The sequence below is a fragment of the Hibiscus syriacus genome, unplaced genomic scaffold (genome assembly GCF_006381635.1).
Source record: "Hibiscus syriacus cultivar Baekdansim isolate YM2019G1 unplaced genomic scaffold, ASM638163v2 tig00111745_pilon, whole genome shotgun sequence".
Classification (NCBI taxonomy): domain Eukaryota; kingdom Viridiplantae; phylum Streptophyta; class Magnoliopsida; order Malvales; family Malvaceae; genus Hibiscus; species Hibiscus syriacus.
The window spans coordinates 529,133-550,466 of record NW_024063168.1 but is presented as its reverse complement, the minus strand read 5'-3'; the positions used below and the strand labels follow the sequence as shown (position 1 = coordinate 550,466).

At 34.1% G+C, this 21,334-nt stretch overlaps 2 protein-coding genes across 2 annotated transcripts; one reads left to right on the top strand and one right to left on the bottom strand.

Moving 5' to 3' along the window:
• The first annotated feature begins 12,081 nt into the window (after positions 1-12,081).
• Positions 12,082-15,750, top strand: LOC120169073 (probable receptor-like serine/threonine-protein kinase At5g57670). Its single transcript, XM_039177301.1, has 10 exons — positions 12,082-12,292; positions 12,397-12,494; positions 12,678-12,927; positions 13,020-13,778; positions 13,868-14,116; positions 14,212-14,375; positions 14,482-14,561; positions 14,753-14,900; positions 14,994-15,143; positions 15,245-15,750. Exons 1-10 carry the CDS (start codon positions 12,097-12,099, stop codon positions 15,446-15,448), a joined length of 2,298 nt encoding a protein of 765 aa, XP_039033232.1. The 5' UTR covers positions 12,082-12,096; the 3' UTR covers positions 15,449-15,750.
• Positions 15,751-18,820: 3,070 nt separating this feature from the next.
• Positions 18,821-20,672, bottom strand: LOC120169065 (WAT1-related protein At4g08300-like). Its single transcript, XM_039177291.1, has 7 exons — positions 20,407-20,672; positions 20,253-20,315; positions 20,035-20,151; positions 19,718-19,955; positions 19,477-19,635; positions 19,241-19,392; positions 18,821-19,153 (listed from the first exon to the last, which is right to left on the bottom strand). The coding sequence occupies exons 1-7, from the start codon at positions 20,616-20,618 to the stop codon at positions 18,931-18,933; spliced, it is 1,164 nt and encodes a 387-aa protein (XP_039033222.1). The 5' UTR covers positions 20,619-20,672; the 3' UTR covers positions 18,821-18,930.
• Between the last annotated feature and the right edge of the window lie 662 nt (positions 20,673-21,334).

The following is a 21,334-nucleotide window of genomic DNA, read 5'->3' as shown; positions in this document are numbered from 1 at the left end:
CGTAAATTTTAATTATGTGTTTGAATTTTAAATTTAGGTTGTGAGTTTGGAAATTGTGTTGTAAAATTAAAGTTCGTATTACGAATTTATTAATTATTTTTACAAATTCAAAAAAATTTAATTAAAATCATATATTATAAGATATTTTCGATCACTTAAGTTATTTTCACTTAATTAAAATGTTAGGGGTACAATATTCTAAAGAGAAAATAACTTCAGTGACCAAAAATCCTAAATAATATACGATTTTGACCAACTTTTTTTGGATTTGTGAAAATGACCAACAAAATCGCAATGCGATCTCTAATTCGCATTGCGATCTCCACTATCGCAAATTCGCGTTGCATTTCGCGTTGCGATAGTTGAAAATCGTGCGTTGCGATTTTCCATTTCGCGTTGCGATAGTCTACAGTTGTTGTTGCGATAGTTTACAGTTGTCGTTGCGATTTTCCAAATTCGTTGTGATAGTTAAAAAAAAAAGATTTTGTTTTTGACCAATTTTTTTTGGATTTGCGAAAATGACCAACAAAATCGCAATGCGATCTCTAATTCGCATTGCGATCTCCACTATCGCAAATTCGCGTTGCGATAGTCTACAGTTGTTGTTGCGATAGTCTACAGTTGTCGTTGCAATTTTTCAAATTCGTTGTGATAGTTAAAAAAAAAGATTTTGTTTCTTAAGAATTTTCTCTAAAAAGATAGTATTCGCGCGGACGTGTCGAAGACACGTATTACCACGACCACGACCCGACCCGAGACGGACGGCAGCGGCGGCGGCGCGCGAGAATCCCCCTTGTTCTCTATCACTCAACAAGGAAGTGGGAAAGCCAAGCCTTAAATACCATTCCCAATAGTGTTTCCAATACTATGTGGGATTGAGCATTACCAACACTTGTTTCCAATCGGGTCGGGTCGGGTCGTGGTCGTGGTCGTGGTCGTGGTAATGGTCGTGGTAATACGTGTCTTCGACACGTCCGCGCAGATACTATCTTTTTAGAGAAACAAAATATTTTTTTTTAACTATCACAACAAATTTTCGCAACGAATTTAGAAAATCGCAACGACAACTGTAGACTATCACAACGACAACTGTAGACTACCGCAACGCGAAATGGAAAATCGCAACGCGATTTTCAACTATCGCAACGCGAAATGGAAAATCGCAACGCGAATTTACGATTGTGGAGATCGCAATACGAATTAGAGATCGCATTACGATTTTGTTAGTCATTTTCGCAAATAAAAAAAAATTGATCAAAATCATATATTATCTGGGATTTTCGGTCACTGAAGTTATTTTCTCTATTCTAAAAATAGAGAGAAAAAGGATCAAAAGCGAAGAGAGAAAAACAGAAAAGAATCAAGCCTTAAGAACTCCCCAAACACAGAGCAGCTAGGGGGATCCAACCAACGCCGGTCTTCAGAAGCTTGTCGCTCAACACTTCGAGGCGCCTCTTCAATCCAATAACGATTATCGCCATCCAAGCCTTCTGCAGCAGCTAACCGGTGGGCCGCCTGATTTTCGGCACGAGGAGTGTGACGAAAGCTACACCGACGAAAAGCCAACGCCTGCTGTCTTGCCTCTCAAATCAGCGCACTGATCTCCGATCTGTCCTGAGCTGGTGAGGAGAGCTTCAAAATCACCGTTCGTGAGTCCCCTTCGAGCTCAACATCATCGAAACCCAAATCCACGGCAAAATTATTGCATGCACAGCAGCATACGCCTCAGCCATGAAAGCGGAGGTAACTCTAGGAACCCTTACACGGCAAGCTCCCAATATATCACCTATTTCATTTCTTACAATCACTCCTGACCAAGCTGTCTTTTGATGGAACAAAAATCGGGTGTCAGAATATACTTTTACGGTGGGAGCACGGGGTGGACACCAGCGAGGTTGGGATGAGATCTGGAGTTGCCCCTGACACAACACATCACCAGCTGAGTCTTCTCGGCTATGGGATCGCACCAAGGTAAGTAAATCCTCTCCCCTTAACAATTATCCTTGATGGTAATGAAGATTCCGGCTATACCAAAGCACCCAGGTAGTAATTAGAATCTCAACATGTCGTCTCCGATCATAATTTGTGAATAACCAGTGTAGCCATTCTAATAAATTTGACGAGAAAAATACGAATAGGCCAATGAAACCCTAACAACCCCCATAGCTGATTTGCAATAATACAATCTCGCACTGCATGAACTCATGTTTCGATTGTTCCCACGCATCTTCGGCAATAAGGGTCCATAGTAACTCGTCGTCTAGAGTGAAGATTCTCCATAGTAGGGATAAAATTCTGAGAAAAACGCCAAACCTGCAGTTTAATCTTTCGTTGACAAGAGCAAGTCCAGATGAAATTTAAAACGGCTTTCGCAGGTTGCGATAATTCGACCTCTGGTTGTAACAGCCGATATCCACTCCGGACACTATAATCACCCGTGCGTTCTGCACTCCACACCCTACTATATATATTTAATTTTTTAAAAATATATGTAATATTTATTTTTATATTTTTAAAATTAGATTAAATGAAAGAACATCTAAATATGGAGGATTAAACTATAATTATATCAATAAAAAAATTAATAGATAAGTGGAGATCTGTTAGAAATTAATTAGTTTATTGGATTTGTTATTAGAAAAGCTTATTAGTTTTTCAGTTGGGTTTGTTATTAATTTTGTTATAATCTTAGACCCAACTAAGATTGTACCCATAAATTGAATCCATTTCTAATAATAAATTTACAGCATATTTTCGTTCTCTGCATTTTTTAATCTAAAGCCTTAGTGCCCTCCAGTAGCGGATCTAGAAATTAAAAAATAGGGGTCCAAAATTTTAATACCCTATTCTAAAAAAATTTGGGTATGTTTACATGTTTCTTTCTCCCCTTCCATTTCATCACCCATCATTCTTTTTTACTATTGACGTCCATATTCTCACATAGGGATGGCAAAAAAAACCGAATCCGTCGGGAAAAACCGAATTAATCGGGTCGGGTTCGGGGATGATAGACGGGGATGGGAAAAACCGAATGTTTTAAACGGGGACGGGTTTGGTAATCCCCGCCCCAATTACCCGAATACCCGGCCTGATACCCGACCCGATAAATATTAAAAATAATTATTTTATATATATATATATATATAATATTAATAAATTTAATTTAAATTAAAAATATATATTTAATTTAAATATATTTAAATAATTGTTTATGCTAAACGGGATACCCGTTTTCCCGCGGTTTTCCTCGATTACCCGATGGAAATCCCCGTTTAAATTCCTACGATTTTTTAAACAGGGACGGATACGAATTTTTTAAACAGGGATGGGAAGGGGGACCAATCCCCGGCCCGAAACCGTCCCTATACTCTCACATGGTATCAAAATTATTCAGGCTTCTAGTTCTTAATCTGAAGGACATTTTTTTTCAATATATAAATTGACATTTTATCATTGATTCTACTCTTTCTGTCATTCAAAGACAGCCATTTATATATGGACACATGATTTTATGTTGGAGTGAGCTTGAATATTAACAGTGAATTTGAACTTATAAAATTATAGGGACGAAAACATATTTTCAATAAGAAATACACATAAAAATCTAAAGTATTTAGTATTTTAAATTTTCATGACGACGATTGTTCTCACCCGCCCTCTCAATCTATCCCGATTATCACTGTTCTTTTATGATTATATCATCATCATTGCTGGCGAGTAATACGATCAGTTTGAAGTTCCTTTACTTTGTGGAGTACACTTTTCGATGAAGTTGATGTTGTTGCTATTTGAACTTTTAGTTTTTCATTATATATTTTTTATTTCTTAATGTCTTCTATTTACTGCCTCTATTGAAAGCAGAGACCGACACAAAAGTTTATTTTAAATGGCGAACTTAAATTTAAGCGGGTGAATTAAAATTTCGGCAGGTCAAAACTTGTTTTCAATAGAAAATACATATAAAAAATCTAAAATATATGATAATGTTAACTTTTTCAGGGGCTACTGTCTCCACTGTCCCTAAGAACGGAGTCAATATTAGATATTGGCAGCCAAAGACCAAAATATTAAATTTTTTAAGAAAAATATAATGGCTCATTAGGTATTTAACCTTAAAATTCATAAGGTAATGTTTAATTTATCAACTATTTAAACTTACAATGACCTAAATTGTTATTAGACAAAAAAATGAAAACATTGGATTATCTTTCTTTAGTTTGAGTCCTACATGACTAAATATTTAATAATTTTTTGTATTTTTAATTTAAATACTTATTTTTAAATGAACTAAAATACTATTAGATAAAAATAAAAAAATTACAGGAGTCGGTGATAGGGTTGTAAATGAGACGAGATAGATCGTGAGCTACTCGAGATCGACTCGGTCAAGTCTCGATAAATACTCGGATCGAGTCGAGCTCGGATCGAATGAACTCAACTCGAGCTCGAGTTCGACTCGAATTCTTAACGAGCCGAAACGAGCTGCTTGATACTCAACTCAAAAAGCTCGTGAGCAGCTCGAATGTATAATATATTAAGATTTTATTTTTAAAAAAAGAATTATTAATAATATTAACGTTGATTTTTTTAAAAAAATACAGTAAGACTTTTATGTATTTAAGATTCAGGTCCGAGTTTGAGGCTTCAATCTAGTTAAGTTTAAGATTATTTTTTTTTCATTTCGAGCTGCTCACGAGCTTCAGTTCAGGATTTCGAGTTCGAGTCGAGCTTAAAAATTGTAAGCTCGCGAGTTTTCAAGTTGAGCTTCATTTCAGAGTTTTTGAGTCGAGTCGAGCTCAGCAATACTCAAGTTCGACTCGGCTCGTTTACACCACTAGCCGGTGGCCCTTTGGGCACAACATAGCTCCGCCCCTAACCCCTCAATCTATCCCTGGTTGAGAGGGTAGATAAATCACACCTCCAAGAATGTAACATCCTCAATACCGGGTTAGTGACTAAATTGTAAAGTCTCATAATTTGGTGGTTAAAATAAAATGAATGAATAGTATAAAGATTTACATGTAAATTATTGTGTAGGATGGAATTGAAAAGAATAAGGAATGGAATGACAATAGAGTAATTGCAAGGAAAAATAATTAAAGAAAGGATAAGTATATATATATAAGGATACACGTGGGTGGAAGGGGAGAAAACACCCAAGGCTTCCAGAGTTTTCTTCTTATTATTTCTTCCTTGTGTGTGTGAACCAAAGCAAAGGTAAGATTTCTGATTATTGAGTTTCTTGTTAAATTTAAGATTGGTTTTTGATTATTAGATGATAACTAAGCTTAAGGAAAGCTTAAGTTATCTTAACATCAAAGGATGATGGAGTTAGGAGAGATTTAAGATTTGAAGTTCTTAAATGAAATCTTGGAATAGAGTTCATAACTAGAATTGAAAGTTAAATTTGATTTGTCATCAATCTAGTTAAGATATACGAAGTGTTAAAAGTGGAATTCAAACATGTTGAATTATTGATGTAATTCTTGAATTACATATGAGGGATAGGATTTGGAGGTTTAAGATGAAATAAATGAGTATAAATTGGTTTAAGGATGTGTACTAGAGTTAAGAATGAAAAAAGCGGATTAAACATGAAGGATTTAATCCAAAATGAATGAATTTTCAGGTTCAAAAAGAGGATTCTGGGCAGAGTGCATCGATGCATATTCATAGTGCATCGATGCATCAAGATTAAAACCCAGAAATTGTTTGAAGGTGTATCGATGCACAGGTAGTGCATCAATGCACTCTTTTAAAATAAAAACATCGAATGCAATTAGTGCATCGATGCATAAGGCATGCATCGATGCATCCCATTAATAATAAAACATCGAATGCATTTTATGCACCGATGCACAAGGTGTGCATCGATGCATACCTTCGTTAAAAGAGGAAATTGCCATTTATCTTAATCTAAAGAGTGAACCATTAGAGTATATTAGCTATAATACTGATATAGATCCATGTGTGATTATGTAGATACTAAAAGTAAGCTTATTCCAGAACGATCAAAGGATTAGCATCGAATCAAAGCAAAGCTAAGGTGAGTGCATACTATATGTATAGTATAATGGAATAAGACTTGTGATAAGTCTAATCCCTATATTGATTTTCATAGTACAATACTTGTGAACATACATACATGATAATTATTGTAATACATGCATAAGGCATATATATGTTCATGTGATATGATATGTGATATGAGAACATGACATGAAGTAAGTGACATGAGCTACATGATCACAAGAGAAATGACATGAGTACATGAACATATGAAATATAAGAATAATGCCCATGGTATACGATATGAGAGCTATAGGTGTAATTGGCATGCCAAGAGTCGAGGGTATAATAGTCCTTCAGGACGTAGTCCTTCGGGATGTAGTGGTCCTACGGGACATATATAACAGTCCTTCGGGACGAATACTGAACTAAGGTTCGGTGCCCCATGAGAGAATTGATACGAGCTGTGGTGACAGCATTAGTGCACAACCTCAATGTACTCACATACCTCTATTCTCAAAAATATACATGGGCAATTGAAATACAAAGTAAAGTGAAAGTGGTACAAGAAGGTAAGTTTCGTACATGCATGATATGATTATATATGTTATTGTGTAATAGATACATGGATATTGAAATGTCATGAAGGAAATGGTAAGAATGCATATTCATGAAGATATTGTTGCATATTCATTTATTGCCTCACTAAGTCTATGACTTAGCGTGTAAGTGATTTACACGTAGGTACCAAGAAATAAGAAGATTCAGAATAGAAGTGGCACGAACATCAACATTACTAAGAAATCAGATCAGAAGTAATTGACAAAGTAGGTATTTTGTTGTGTATAGAGTGTTGGTATGTAATAAGTGGTTAATTACGAATGCTCTTATCTATTTTGTATTAAGTGGTATCTTTTATGTAAATTAAAGTATTGTGTTTTAATGAAAGTTTTAAATTCCCGAGGTTTTTCTTTAAGAATCAAAGTTTGAAAAGTCAATGTGACATCTCAGACTTGTATTCGGGTCGAATATGAGTTAGGGGTGTTACATCACCAATCTTAGATTGTGTTCCAGGTTAATGTGTTCATGCTTTTTTAATCATATTGAGAGATTATTTAAATATAACATCTAAAAAGAATCAATTAAATGACTTCAGTCAATAAAATAGAGTATTATTCTTCATAAAAATCCCGGATTCGATTAATTACGTCTGTAGAGTGTATGTACGTTGTCAATAGCTAAAAGTTTTTAAAATAAATACCATTTTATAATCGATTCAAACTATTAAAAATTTGTCTAAAAATAATAGTAATTAATAGGATTGAGTATAGAATAAGTTAATAGATTAAGATTTCTTTGAAAAATAATTTTCGAGTTAAAAATAAATTTAGATGTTTAGATTTATTTTAATTAAGTGAGATTTAATTGAAAACGTTTAAAATGGTGAATTTTGAAAATTAGAGTATTAGTTAAGTATATAAATTAAAGGAGGTTTGCTTAAAATGAACAATTTTAAAAGAATGATTTAGAATTAATGTAAATAAAAGAAAATGCATTATATTATAAATATTTCAAAAAATCTCGGCATCTAATGATAATAATAACACAAATTTTCGAAAATTTGTTAGGATAATCAATTTAATTAAAATCGTAGTTGAAGTAATTTTCAATTGATCAAACGACGTTTTAATGAATATTTATTAAAAATTGATGTTGTTGAATACTTGGAGGTGGAATTTTCACATATATTTGACGTGCGTAATAATTGAAGTCGTTGACGACCTAAATACCAATATCAAATGAAATTTGTGTCAATGAGAAGATTGTTACATATTGATTCATATTCTAAATGATAATGAAACTGAATTTTATTGTAATTTTAGTAGTTAAAGATTACTTAACGATTGAATTTATTTAGGTCGGAATTTTTATAAAAAATTATTGATGACTAAATTTGTTTTCACTATAAATACAAAATACGTCTTAATTACCTTTATAATTATACGCGTTTCTATGTCGAGTTTTGTAACGATGTTATGTCGATTTTTTGTACTCTTTATGATCTCTTTATTTATAATTATTTTTCTTATCCATAGACGTATACAAAGTCGAACTACATTAAATATTACTTCTCATATATATGTGATATATTTTATGTTTGTCGATTTTTATTACATTTTCACTTACAAAATTTTATTATATATAATTAAAATTATTTTAAAATTAGGCGATAAAAAGATCTGCAATTTGCAATTTTTGGTGAAAAATGAATTAATTTTTCCGTATGATCATCATATTCAATCCAAATCAATATACATATATATATATAGCACAGTTTTCACATGCATGAAAAAAGAAATATACCTACTTATTGTGACCAAACATTAGACCATATCCAAACTAAATGCTTGAATCAAGTTGGTTGTATTACAGTTGTGTTTAGTGACGGCTAGGGATGGTCATAGGTCGGATCGGGTCGGGTTTTTGGTCCACCCGACCTGATCCGAGAATAAATGATCCTCCACTACCTGAGACCCGACCCGACTCGACCCGACTAAAATAAAATTTCACCCGACCTGAACCTGACCCGACATATAACTTAGAAATCCAACCCGACCCGAAATAATAATAAAAATATTATTTTTATTCAATAAAAACAATGACTTAATTGAAAAAAAATTTATATATAGGGGTATTATTGTAATTATTCCTAAATATATAAGATAAAATTATATATTTTTTCAGGTCGGATCGGATTTTTTCACCTTAAACCCGAACCCAACCCGACCTGAACATCACACTTAAAAAACCCAACCCGAATACGAAATAAAAAAAACGACCCGATCGGGTCGGGACCCGTCGAGTTCAGGTCCCGTGCCCAACCTAATGACGGCTCTAAAAATATTTTTTTAAGTATAATATTAACATAATTTTTTGTTTGAAATAAGTAAAATTTTAGGGTGACCATCGTACTATCAATAAAATAAACAATTATGAGGTTGTTTCGCTCATCAACTCGAGTGACCCTCCAATGAATTGTTTCTCCCTTGTTCGAGCCATCCACAATCTCAGGTAACAAAGTTGGGTTACGGATGTTATCTAGATATCCGTATTGCAAAATAAAAGAACTTACCTGAGTGGTTAAAAGAATCGTTGTTGTTATTAGAGGTCACGGGTTCGAGTATCAGAGACTGCAGCAGGATGATTTAACGTTTATTATTAATTGGTTAAGAGTATTTAAAACATATATTACTTTGTAATCACCTTAGGTTAATAAAAAAAATTTCTTCGACACCAATCAAGCTAGTACACAATATTGATTATAATAAGCAGCTACAAGGGAATATTGTAATAAGATCAATCTTATCTGATATATTTTCAGGCTGTCTAGCTTCATCATGCATGCATTCATGTCTAAGCTAATTAAGAAACAAAAGTTGTAAACCTCTTAGATTCAATGTCTCTGTCGTAGAAAACCAGGTCACCAACTGACAATTCAAGTTTCTTTTTCTGTCTGTTAAAATAGTCACCATTGGTTACTTGAAAACACCAGCCATTTTGAGAACGCCAAGAACCCTAAATACGTTGGGGATTATTTTAAGAATGGTATTTTTAAAAAATAAAAGCATTACGTAGAACACTCTTTAACACAATTAACAAAATATTTAAATAACTTTATTTTCTTAAATAAACCTTTATATTTTCTTAATATATATATATATAATTATAAATCATATATTTGTATAATTGCTATTTAAATAAATTTATTTTCTTAAGTAAGTTGATATTTAGCCACTCACCTGTTTCGTGATTATGTTTTGGTCAACCAATTATTATTTTTTAAACTATACCTAATGTAACATTTTAGTTCTGTTTTGATCACACGCCGTTAAAAATTGATAGTGATGCAAAGTGTTACCATAAGGTAATACCATATAACCATTTAAAAAATTTTAAAAATACCACATCAGTAGCTCTATTTATTTTTTAACGGATAATGAACAAAATGAAACAAAAACGTGATGTTGTGTATGAATTTGAAGAAAAAAAAAATTGGATGACCAAAATGGTATCACAAGAATAAGTGTGTGACTAGATAAGATATTTACCCTAAAAATAATATAACTTAATTTAGACTAAAAAGTCAAAGTAATATAAGTCAAATGAACAGTAAATAGCTCAGCTTGTCAAAACAATTAAAGGCAAAGCTCATTAATAGGCTTTGTATTTGTGTTGTTCTTAAATGAACATTTAACTTATTTTAAAAGAACTTGCAATTTTAATTAATCACAATCAATAATAGTAGTGGATTACTGAACTGTATTAGTAAATATGGAGAGAGTTTAAGTATACATTTACCTATTTTCAACAGAGAGATTAATGAAAACTAAATCATTGCGGTCAGGCGTAGTTTTCTTTGCTTCTTGGTTTAATGTGTCGTTTTGGACATCCAAACCCCACTTTAACTGCCAATCGTTAGCAACTCGGAACTGTAAGGAAACACCATTGATAAGTGAGTGACAGCTGAAAATCATTGTTTTGTTTGCATTATCTACATGTCCTAATGCAGGGATTTGGGTGTCTCAACACTGAGTAAATAAAATAAAAAAAAAGTTTTATCAACGGTTGGTTAAAATAGAGATGACAAACGGGTGTAATTTCGTAGATTTCGTATCGTATTTATTTCAATTGGAAAGGAGATGTGTATAATTTTAGTGGGTAGTGGGCGGGTGTGAATGTAGAAAGTGGTACCCGTCGCGGGTGATGGGTTTAAGATCTTACTCACCCCGCATTCGCCCGCACACTAAATACTCATTAAATTTTGGACCATTATGAATTTAGGTATAATTTTAAAGACTAATTTATAAATCTTAATATTGTGTAAGATATAACTTATAATTTAACTATAAATTATTATGCTTCTTAATGGAAGTGTTTGTTTTATGTTTATTGCTTATGTATAACTTAAGGTTGCTGTCAGGTGGGTCTAGTCGGGTACGTCTCCAATTGAGTAGTGGGTGTGGGGATGAATTTGAGAATGTACGCGCGTAGGTGGGTGTAGATTTGAAAATATTAGGTGGGCATGGGTATAGGGGAGTGGTATCCGCACCTGACCTGCCCATTTGTCATCCCTAAGTTCAAGTGATAAATAATTTGATATCGTTTAAACAAGGTTTTGAGTTCGAATCATTGCGTATGTAGAAAATTCCCGCTGAGAGACTCACACACCAAAATCAAATGTACGATGCTGGTCGATACGAATTAATTAGGACGAAACTTTATAACCGGGAGGGAGAAAAAAAAAGGGTTTTATCTGTTTTATTTAATTTTGTAAGAGGTAGAAGTTTTAGCAAATTAGGTTTGTTGGAAATTGTGAGAGACCAGTTTAACCACAATAATAATTCGAGACACTGTTGTTTTGGTCCTATGGCTATGGACCTTGTTTCTGTATGGGAAAGGTTGTCTTGTTTTATAATCAACTTAACTTCGACAGTTACAGTTAAACGAATCGGGTGTGAAAGTTATTACAAGTAAGCTTGCTGGTTTAATTGTCATAACGATCACTTAAAAAAACACTTTCATTAAGATGAAAATAGAGAAGTTTAACAAATTTAAGTCACCATTGATATATTCGTATTAACATTAAAATGAATTTTTTAGAGAGAAAAAGTTGTCCTAATTTTACTGTTTTTCCGCAGTACGATGCAAGGCTTTGGTGTTTAGCATTTCAGTGGGCATGCTCATTTAATGAATTCATTATTATCTAAGATCTAAGAATTTATATTTTAAACGGGAGGACCATTTATTAATAAACAAGGAAGTTAAAACAAGCAAATCAATTGTTTAATAATTTCAACATGTAAAAACTGAGATTGTTTCTATAAAAAGTCATCTCTCCCTCTTTCCTTCCGTCTCTTTCTGGTCTGGTTGGACAGTTAAGCCTGAAAAAACCGCACGCAAACACTTGCTTCTCTTCCATCTTCCTTGAGAATCAACCCGACACTTCCGTCTCTATATATGTATATATAAGGAGTGATATGAGCCTGAACTTTGGTCTATGCAAGGAAGGACAGCAAAAACGCTGAAATGAAAATGCTACAATATGGTTTTGTTGGAGACAAAGAGACGGTTTCTTGTGGTGGTGGAGGAGGAGGAGGAGGAGGGATGGTGGTTGTTGGGGTGAAGTTTGATTCGCCAAGTAGAGAGCTTTTGACATGGGCTTTGGTTAAGGTGGCTCAGCCTGGTGACTGTGTGATTGCTCTTCATGTTCTTGGTAACAATGGTCAGTGAAATGTTTTGGTGTTCCTTTTTTTTTGCAAAAATATTTTTGGGGTTTGAATTTTTTACTCGTATATTAAAGTTGGAATTTTTTTTGTGTGTATGTAGAAATTGTGGATCGAGATGGAAAATCTTCACTTTTATCGCTTGTTAAAGCGTTCGACTCTATTCTCGCTGTTTATGAAGGCTTCTGCAATTTGAAACAGGTTTAATTTCATGATGAATTTGTTATTCTCATTTTTCTTTCTGTTTGGTCAACTGGAAAAGCTGATCTTTCCCTGCATGCTCAATTTAGCTCCATCTACATTGCAAAGACCAATTGATTGAACATTTCCCATATCAAATTTAAGTCGTGAGAGAGATTTTGATTTTGGGTGATCATCTTGCAGGTGGATCTCAAACTTAAGATATGCAGAGGTACCTCAATTTCCAAAATTTTAGTGAGGGAAGCAAAATCTTATTCTGCAACAAAGCTTATAGTTGGTACTGCAGCCAAAACCCATAAAATCCGATCATCGACATCGGTAGCTAAGTACTGTGCTAAGAAACTAGCCAAGAACTGTTCTATTCTTGCTGTTAATAATGGCAAAGTTGTGTTCCACAAAGAGGGTTCTACAGGGACCACCTTTGGTTCTCAAGGTAAAGGCTTTGTTTCGCCTGTCAAGTTCTTGGATTTCATGTAAGATTTTGGTGGACTTTAAGGAAAATATTTGTCTTGTTCTCTTTTATAGGGAATGAAGATCAGAAACGAAATAGCTTGCTTAATGTGCTTCACCGAACGATAACATTGAAAAAGAATTCGAAAGTGCTAAGTGAAGGGATTGCCAATGCCGCGACCAAAATGAATTCAGACGACTCTAAGGAAAAAAGGTTCCACCAGGCCTTATTGAGAGCGGGTTCGGGTGATGTCGAGAGTGACGGAAAGCAAAACTGCTTCGTTTGTGGATCTGGAAATAAGTTTTTGCTGCGCAATTCTTGCCACCAACCTGCAAATGAGTCAAGTTGTGGTGATGATGCGAATGATGGAGAGAAATCCTTGGCTATAGTGCCAGTACAAAAGGCTGAGGCTGCATCATGTTCGATTTCCATGTTGATCAATCAATTGCCTGAAATCAGACCCGGTTGGCCTTTACTTGGCGGTGCGGTTTTATCAGATCGACAACAGCAAGTTCCTGACAGGTCTTCCTTGAGGCAGATATCTGTGGTTCAGTGGTTGATGCGGTTGCCCTCTAGGAGTACTCTTTCCATAACCAATTCATATCAGAAGCAAGAAGGGCGTGATCAAATTGAATTGAAGTCCTCTAATTTCGATGGCGAAAGAGGTGCAATTGTTCCAGTTGGTAAAGAAAATGCCATTACTCCACTTTCTCTTGATAACAACTCAATAAACCTGCCAAAAGAATTGGAGGGTCTTCATGAGAAATACTCTGCAACTTGCAGATTGTTCAAGTACAAAGAACTTGTTTCAGCAACATCGAATTTCTTGGCTGGTATGTTTTAAATTCATAATTCCCCTGTAACAATTTACTTTTACCTTTTCCTCCTGTAAAACTTCTTTATTTCCTGGTTTCTTTTGCAGATAATTTGATTGGGAAAGGAGGCAGTAGTCGGGTTTATAAGGGTTGCCTTCGAGACGGCAAGGAACTCGCGGTGAAAATCCTAAAGCCTTCTGAAGAAGTATTGAAGGAGTTTGTTATAGAAATTGAGATGATTACTACATTGCATCATAAGAACATTATTTCCCTCTTGGGATTCTGCTATGAGGATAACAATCTTCTCTTGGTTTATGATTTCTTATCAAGAGGAAGCCTTGAAGAAAACCTTCATGGTGCGTATTCAATATCGGAAAAAGAGATTCGGATCTTATTATCATGTTATTTGATATCAGAAACTAGTTTCTGAAGTTGCTTATTTATAATTCAGGTAATAAGAAGGATCCTAATGCGTTTGGTTGGAATGAAAGATACAAAGTTGCAACTGGGGTGGCAGAGGCCTTGGATTATCTACATACTAACAGTGACCACCCTGTGATCCACAGTGATGTTAAATCGTCAAACATATTACTTTCTGATGATTTTGAGCCTCAGGTATCGTTTAGTTTTTGTTTGCCTAATGTGTGTGTGTATATATATATATTGGTTTCGAATTCGATAATAAAATGTCATTGTTCTTGTTTTTGCCTGGTTTATGCAGCTCTCAGATTTCGGACTTGCTAAATGGGCATCAACGACTTCTTCATATATAACCTGCACCGATGTTGCAGGGACCTTTGGGTATGTAATTTTCACTTCAAGATGATAAACCTTACAAGTTTTTAATTGTATTCATGTATTTCAAAGGGTAATGATATGTACAAACGTGAAAAACTCCCCTAAGATTACTTACCGTAGCAGAGACTGTCTCACACAATCCTTGCTTCATCCCCTAAACCAATTATAAATAAATGTCTTACCATTTGTTCCAGCTATTTGGCTCCTGAGTACTTCATGTATGGTAAAGTAAACGACAAAATCGATGTTTATGCATTTGGGGTCGTGCTGCTTGAGCTGCTTTCTGGAAGAAAACCAATAAGCAGTGACTGTCCAAAAGGCCAAGAGAGTTTGGTCATGTGGGTAAGTCCCTTTTGCTCATGCCATCTGACTCGTATCATTTCTTTAGTCCATCTTTTAATTTCGTATTTAAAACAAAAATTTGACCATGTCCAGGCGAAGCCAATATTAAGGGGTGGGAAGTTTTCCCAGTTTTTAGACCCAAGCTTGGCTGGTGGCTATGACAGTGACCAGATGGAGAGGATGGTTCTCGCTGCTACACTTTGCATTAGGCATGCCCCTAGGGCTAGACCTCAAATGAGCGTTGTAAGTCACCTTTGGTCCTTTAAGGGTGTGGTTGAATGATCGTAGCTGCACTTGTGCTGTGAAATTGGATGATTAATCTTGTTTTTACGTGATTACCAAAGGTTGTGAAGCTGCTACAAGGTGATGCTGATGTGACCAAGTGGGCAAGACTACAAGTGGAGGCCTCGGAAGGATATGATACATTGGATGATGAAGGTTGTCCTCCTCAGTCAAACCTTCAATCCCATCTTAGTCTAGCGTTGCTTGATGTCGAGGAAGACTCGGCCTCCATGAGCAGCATCGAGCAATCCATGTCGTTAGAGTAGTACCTCAAGGGCCGATGGAGCCGTTCATCGAGCTTCGATTAACTTCATTACCGCCGCAACTAAGTTGCACAATAAGCATTCTTCACAAACACATTGTATATTCTTTTGGTCCCTTTGAATTGGATTGGTCAGTAGGTGTTGGATGGGAGGTTGTTTGTTTGGTGTGCCCTCCTCCTTCCCTCTCAGTATTAGATGTCGGTGGGTAATTGAAGGTTCTATTGACCCACTCGTAATTTTCCTCACTTTGTGGTGAAAACTTTTATTTCTGTCACAAAAATATCCTCTAATGCATTCGAAAGTTGTCAAGTTTGTTGTACAATAATGAATAATAATAATTGAAAAAAAAAGAGTGACGACGTGTCCCACAGTCGTAGCTACCCCTTTGGAAGGGCACTTCATTTCACACACTATCACCACCGACACTCCATTAGGACCGTTACCCTCAGCTCCCTTGTCCTTCCTTCACCCCGTGATTTGTTTTAACAATGATGAACCTCATTTTTGAAGCTTCAATGCCATATTTTGAACAGTTTGACGTAGAAGTGAGCACATTTCTATGTTTCCTTGATGTGTAATTATATGGTAGAGCTTAGATTTGTTCTCATGTACAGTGGCGGAATTTGGGGATAAAATTTAGGAAGGGGTAATTTCAAATTTTAAAAAAATTGGAGGTTTAAATTAAAATTTTTAAAAAAAATCTTGAAGGGTTCGGTTTGTATTTTTTAAATAAAATTTGAGTCTAACTAAAATTTTTAAAATTTTAAGAGACTTGACAAAAAATTTAAAAATTATGAGAGATGTTTAATTAAGAACGTTTAAAAAGTTTAAAGCTTAATTGAATTTCTAAAAAAAATTATGGGGGCAAAGTTAAATTTTTTGAAAATTTTAAATATCTAAAGTTATAATTTTTCAAATTTTTAGGAGAGCGTGAACCCCACGGGCATGTTTCTATTGTGTTCCACCTCAGCTGATGTGTACTGACAAATGATATAAACGACCATGGATGATATGTATGCGGTTAAAGTTTGATAAATACTCGACTCAAAAAGTTCATAAGCAGTTAGAAAATATAATATATTAAGATTTTATTTTTTAAAATAAATTATTAATAATATTAACATTTATGTGTTGATTTTTTTAAATGCAATATAAGGTTTTCATGTATTTGAGGTTTAGGTTCAAGTTTGAGGTTTTAATCGAGTTAAGTTTAAGTTTTTTTTTCTTTTCGAGTTTTTGTGAGCTTCAGTTCTTGATTTCGAGTTCGAGCCGAGCTTGAAAATTTTAGGCTCGTGAGTTTTCGAATCGAGTCGAGCTCTATTTCTAAATTTTCGAGTTTGTTGTCTTATCGACTATATCGAGATGTTACTAAGGCCATTTTGGTTATGTTCATACGTTAAAATCACAATTACGTCTATTCACATGATTTAAAATACGAGTAAATATATTTGGTTTGTTGATCAATCTGCTCGTATTTGTTCTTCATGTTTATTTAGGTCATGGTTTATAAATTTATATAATGCTTATATAATGATTTTTATTTTCATTTTTAAGGACTGATTCATTATATTTTATATTTATATGACTATGCTTTTTTGCCTTTTATTTTAACATTTTTAAATGAAAAAAAGAGAGATTATTTGCTCTTGTTTTCACGTACTGTCCAAAATTTTATTGTCTTCTCTATTAAAACAAAAATAAATTATTATAAATGTTTAAATTTAATTTTAAAATTATAAAGTTATATAGAATAAGCCGAACTAAGTAATAGTTAAAAAAAATAAGAATTTATTAAACATTTAGAGATAATAGTTACACTAAAAATTTTAGTATATATTTCGTGACGTCATTTCATGCATCGAATTTTGTAGAATTATTGAGGGCTGTAGTTATAAAAATAGGGGTAACTACACATTTAGTACATGCACTATTAATTGGTCCATTTTAGTACTTAATCTTTCAAAAAAAATTCAAAATCATGTCTGACGTTTAGTTTTTTTTCAATTTTAGTACCCCTACCATAAAATACTTAACGCGTTTAGTATGTAAATTATCAGTTTTAGTCTGTTTTATTACCTAAACTTTCAATTTTTTTTCTAAAATTAATGTTAAATTTTGAACAGGAATACTGAAATGTGACAAAAACTAAAATTTAAGTATTACTTTGAAACAAATGAAAGTTTAGATACTCAAACGGACTAAAAATGATAGTTTAGGTACTAAAGGGACAGTTTACCCCAACAAATAATTTCCCAAAGATAAGGCTTTATAAAATGGGGGAGACAATGCATAGTTGGTGCTTTCGTGTTTGGATTCCAACATGAATAATCAGACTGGTCAATGGAATCCTACGAGACTTTCGAAAAGATACGTCAAACAGCACAGCATGTCTTTTTTACTTATTACAACATAATTAATTAATTAAAAATTTATTTTATTTTTTAAACAATTTAAGATGATAAGATAATATTTATTTAGAAATTTACTAATTTATTGATAAGTTACAAATATCTTACGAAGATAATTATTTAAATTTAAAACATCTGGTGAGAATAATATTTCATTTTATAATTAAGATCATTTGACGATGAATTCAATTAATTAATTAAAATTTTAAATCATATGAACTTAGGAATAGAATAAAAATTATGTATAGATCTTGATATGAAAAATTCAGTTTGATTTAATTATACATTGATATGTTGATTTTAACCTAATTATATAAATAAATAAATAAATAAAATCAATTTTTTATTTTAAATTTAGATAAGCATAGTATGTATTTTTCTTTTCGATTTAGCTAAGATGATTACAATAAATACTCTTAATATCCGTGACCTCTAGAAACAACAACGATTCTGTTAACAACACAAAAAATTAAAAATCAATTGATAGTGAAATTTTGGGTATTGTTTTAGAAACAAAAACTTTGTTACATAAAAACCCAATTTTTCATCCTCTCTTTATTCACATGCCTCAAAGTTTTTCTTAAGTTAATAATTAAATATATTTAATAAGTTAGTCCTCCAACCGAACGGTGACATGTGACATTATTCCATTGGAGGATTAAATTTATTTTAATTTATTCAAAGTAGGGATAAATTGAGATAATATGTAAATAACAGTGACCAAATATGTGATTATATGAAAATATTTAACCATTGTTAACGACATTTAACTCTGTGTGACCACATCTTAATTAAATAAAAACGAAAGTGACCATATCTTATGTTTTTTCGAAATCAGTGACCAAAAGTGGACAAATCACACCCATAAGTGATCATCCGTGTAGTTAACCAAATGAAATATATGGAAAATAAGATACCAAACCCATAGGAATCAAAGTTTTCACTTCATCAAATTAAAGCCTCACAATACAATCAAAAGATGAAATATATATAAGCCACAAATTATTTAGACGCAGAGCCGAAGAACAACTCTGCTCGAAAATGATCAACAATGGAGATTAAGGAACATGTTTTTTTTTATGTTCCTCGAGTGCCGAAGGAGCTCTTCGAAGCTGGAATAGTAACAATTTTGGCATCTCCCTCACTGCTAAGTCTGCTATCATCAACACTGATTGATGTAATACTGTTTGTGATCGGCAATTCCTTGATTTTCTCATCAGTTTCTGTGTCTTTCCCGTCTTTGCTCTTTCCCCACACCACAGTGTAAAGCCCTGACACTATGATAATGGATCCAAGAATGCTGAAAATCGAATCAAAAGAAGCAATCAGAGTCCACTAAATGAATATGAACATGTAAATTTTGTGTTATTATTTGGTGTCAATATACCTTCCAAGATGGACTTTTTCTCCCAAGACAAAGGTTCCTAGTGCAGCAGTGATGATCATGCATAGAGGGCTGAACGATGTGAGGAATACCGGCCCTCGTTCTCGGATCACGACTCCCTGCACGTAATACGCTATCCCGGAGCACACTATTCCCTGATTATTCACCAGACTTGTCCATCAATGGCTGGCCAAGAAGACTCGTAAAGCAAGAAACAAGAAGCACGACCAAGCACTTACAGTGTAGGCTGCAGCAAGGAGCCTTGAATCCCACCCGACTTTCCAAGCACTTAGGTCCCTGACCATGACGAGGGCAACTATGCCATCTTCTATCATTCCCACCAAACATATCCAAGCCGTGAGCGAGAGCTCGGCCGGGTACTTTTTCAAAGTGAAGGACTGAACCAGACACCATATGGAATACAATTAGCACCGGAATATGCTGTTTTAAACAAAGTTTTTGAATTTGGTTTTCACTCACTTGCAAAATGAAGTAACCTGCCCAGCTTAAGATACTTGCTAGGATCATTATGGTACCGGTAACCCAGTGTTTATCGGCGGATTCGGTGGTGGATACATGGTGTTCCGTGCCTCCTGATTTTATGAAATCAACAATTGGACCTTTGTACAAAGTCATCACCATTGCCCCTACCACAGTGATTGATGTTCCAACGATCTTTGCTACACTGCGTACCTTCTTCAAATTGATCTTCTCTAACCTGAATTGCCATAATCAGCATATTAAACAATGATTCAACATATGTATGAGAAAAAAAAATGAAAATGACTTTTTTTCACCTGAAAATCATTGCCAATACGAAGGTAACAGCAGGAAGCATGTTGACGAAAGCCGATGCATACGTTGCAGTTGTGGCCTTCATCCCTAGATAGTACAGGTTCTGGTCAAGCACTGGCCTGCAAATTCCAAATCAACCCCTTTTAAGTTTTCCCATTTCAAGAACAAGCATCCATTCACGACGTAAAGATGCGAAAAGAGGTTTAGATACGAGCATTACTCGAGGATACCAAGAGCAACAATCCTGAGGAAGATAGGAAGGGTCATTCTAGGCCTGATTTTCCTGCATAAAACAATGGAAAGAAACAATAAGCCGAGGATGGACGATGAATCCATGAAATAACACAGTCTGATCAAGAAGACGAAGACGAAACCTTTCGAGAAAAAAGGCAAAGGGAGCAATGACAACGGTGGCCACAAGGTGACGGTAGGTAGTGAGGACGAAATTACTCATGCCGTGCCTAAAAGAAATCAATGAGATGATGTACATCCCTGCATACCCAAACTGCAGGGACACAATTGCAATGAATGGTTTCACTTTGTTTATCATTTTGGACAAAACTGAACGTTCCCTCTCCTCTCCCATTGTTTCTCTCTTTCCTTTCTTCTTCTTCCTCTCTTCGGCTCTTAGGCTGCCAACTTCCAAATGACAACTTCCCTTCTTATAGTGGATTTTTTCCCAGTGGAATAAAAGGCGAAGTGCATTATTTTGTAATACATGTAAGTGCCGTCATTGGTTATATATCAAAATGTGTTGAATTATTACCGATAGAGGTTAATTGAAGTAGTAAGCAGTTTGATACCGTTTAAGTAAAGTTTTGAGTTCGAGTTTTTGTATATATAGGAAATCCCCACCAAAATTAGGTGTGTGAAGTAAGCCGATCTGAATTAGTTAAGGTAAAACCTTTGAACCAGAAGTACAATAAAAAAAATGTGTTGAATTATTAAGGGTGTTGGGCATGAAAAATTATTTTCCTAAAGAAAAGGGGCTTTAAATACCCAAATATATAAATATTTTTTAATGATTAGGAGAAAAAAAGATAAAATGGGGGAGACAACGCAAAGTTGGTGCGTTCGTGTTTGGATTCCAACATGGAAAATTAGTCTAGTCGGTGGAATCCCACGAAACATTCGAAAAGACATGTCAAACAGAAGAGCGTATCTTTTATAATTATTACAACATAATTAATTATTCAAAATTTTAAATTATGTAGGGTTAGTAAAATTAGAGATAAAATAGAATGACATATTAATTGGACTCAATGGTAACAAGAATTGTTCTTTTTAAAAATTCTAGGATTT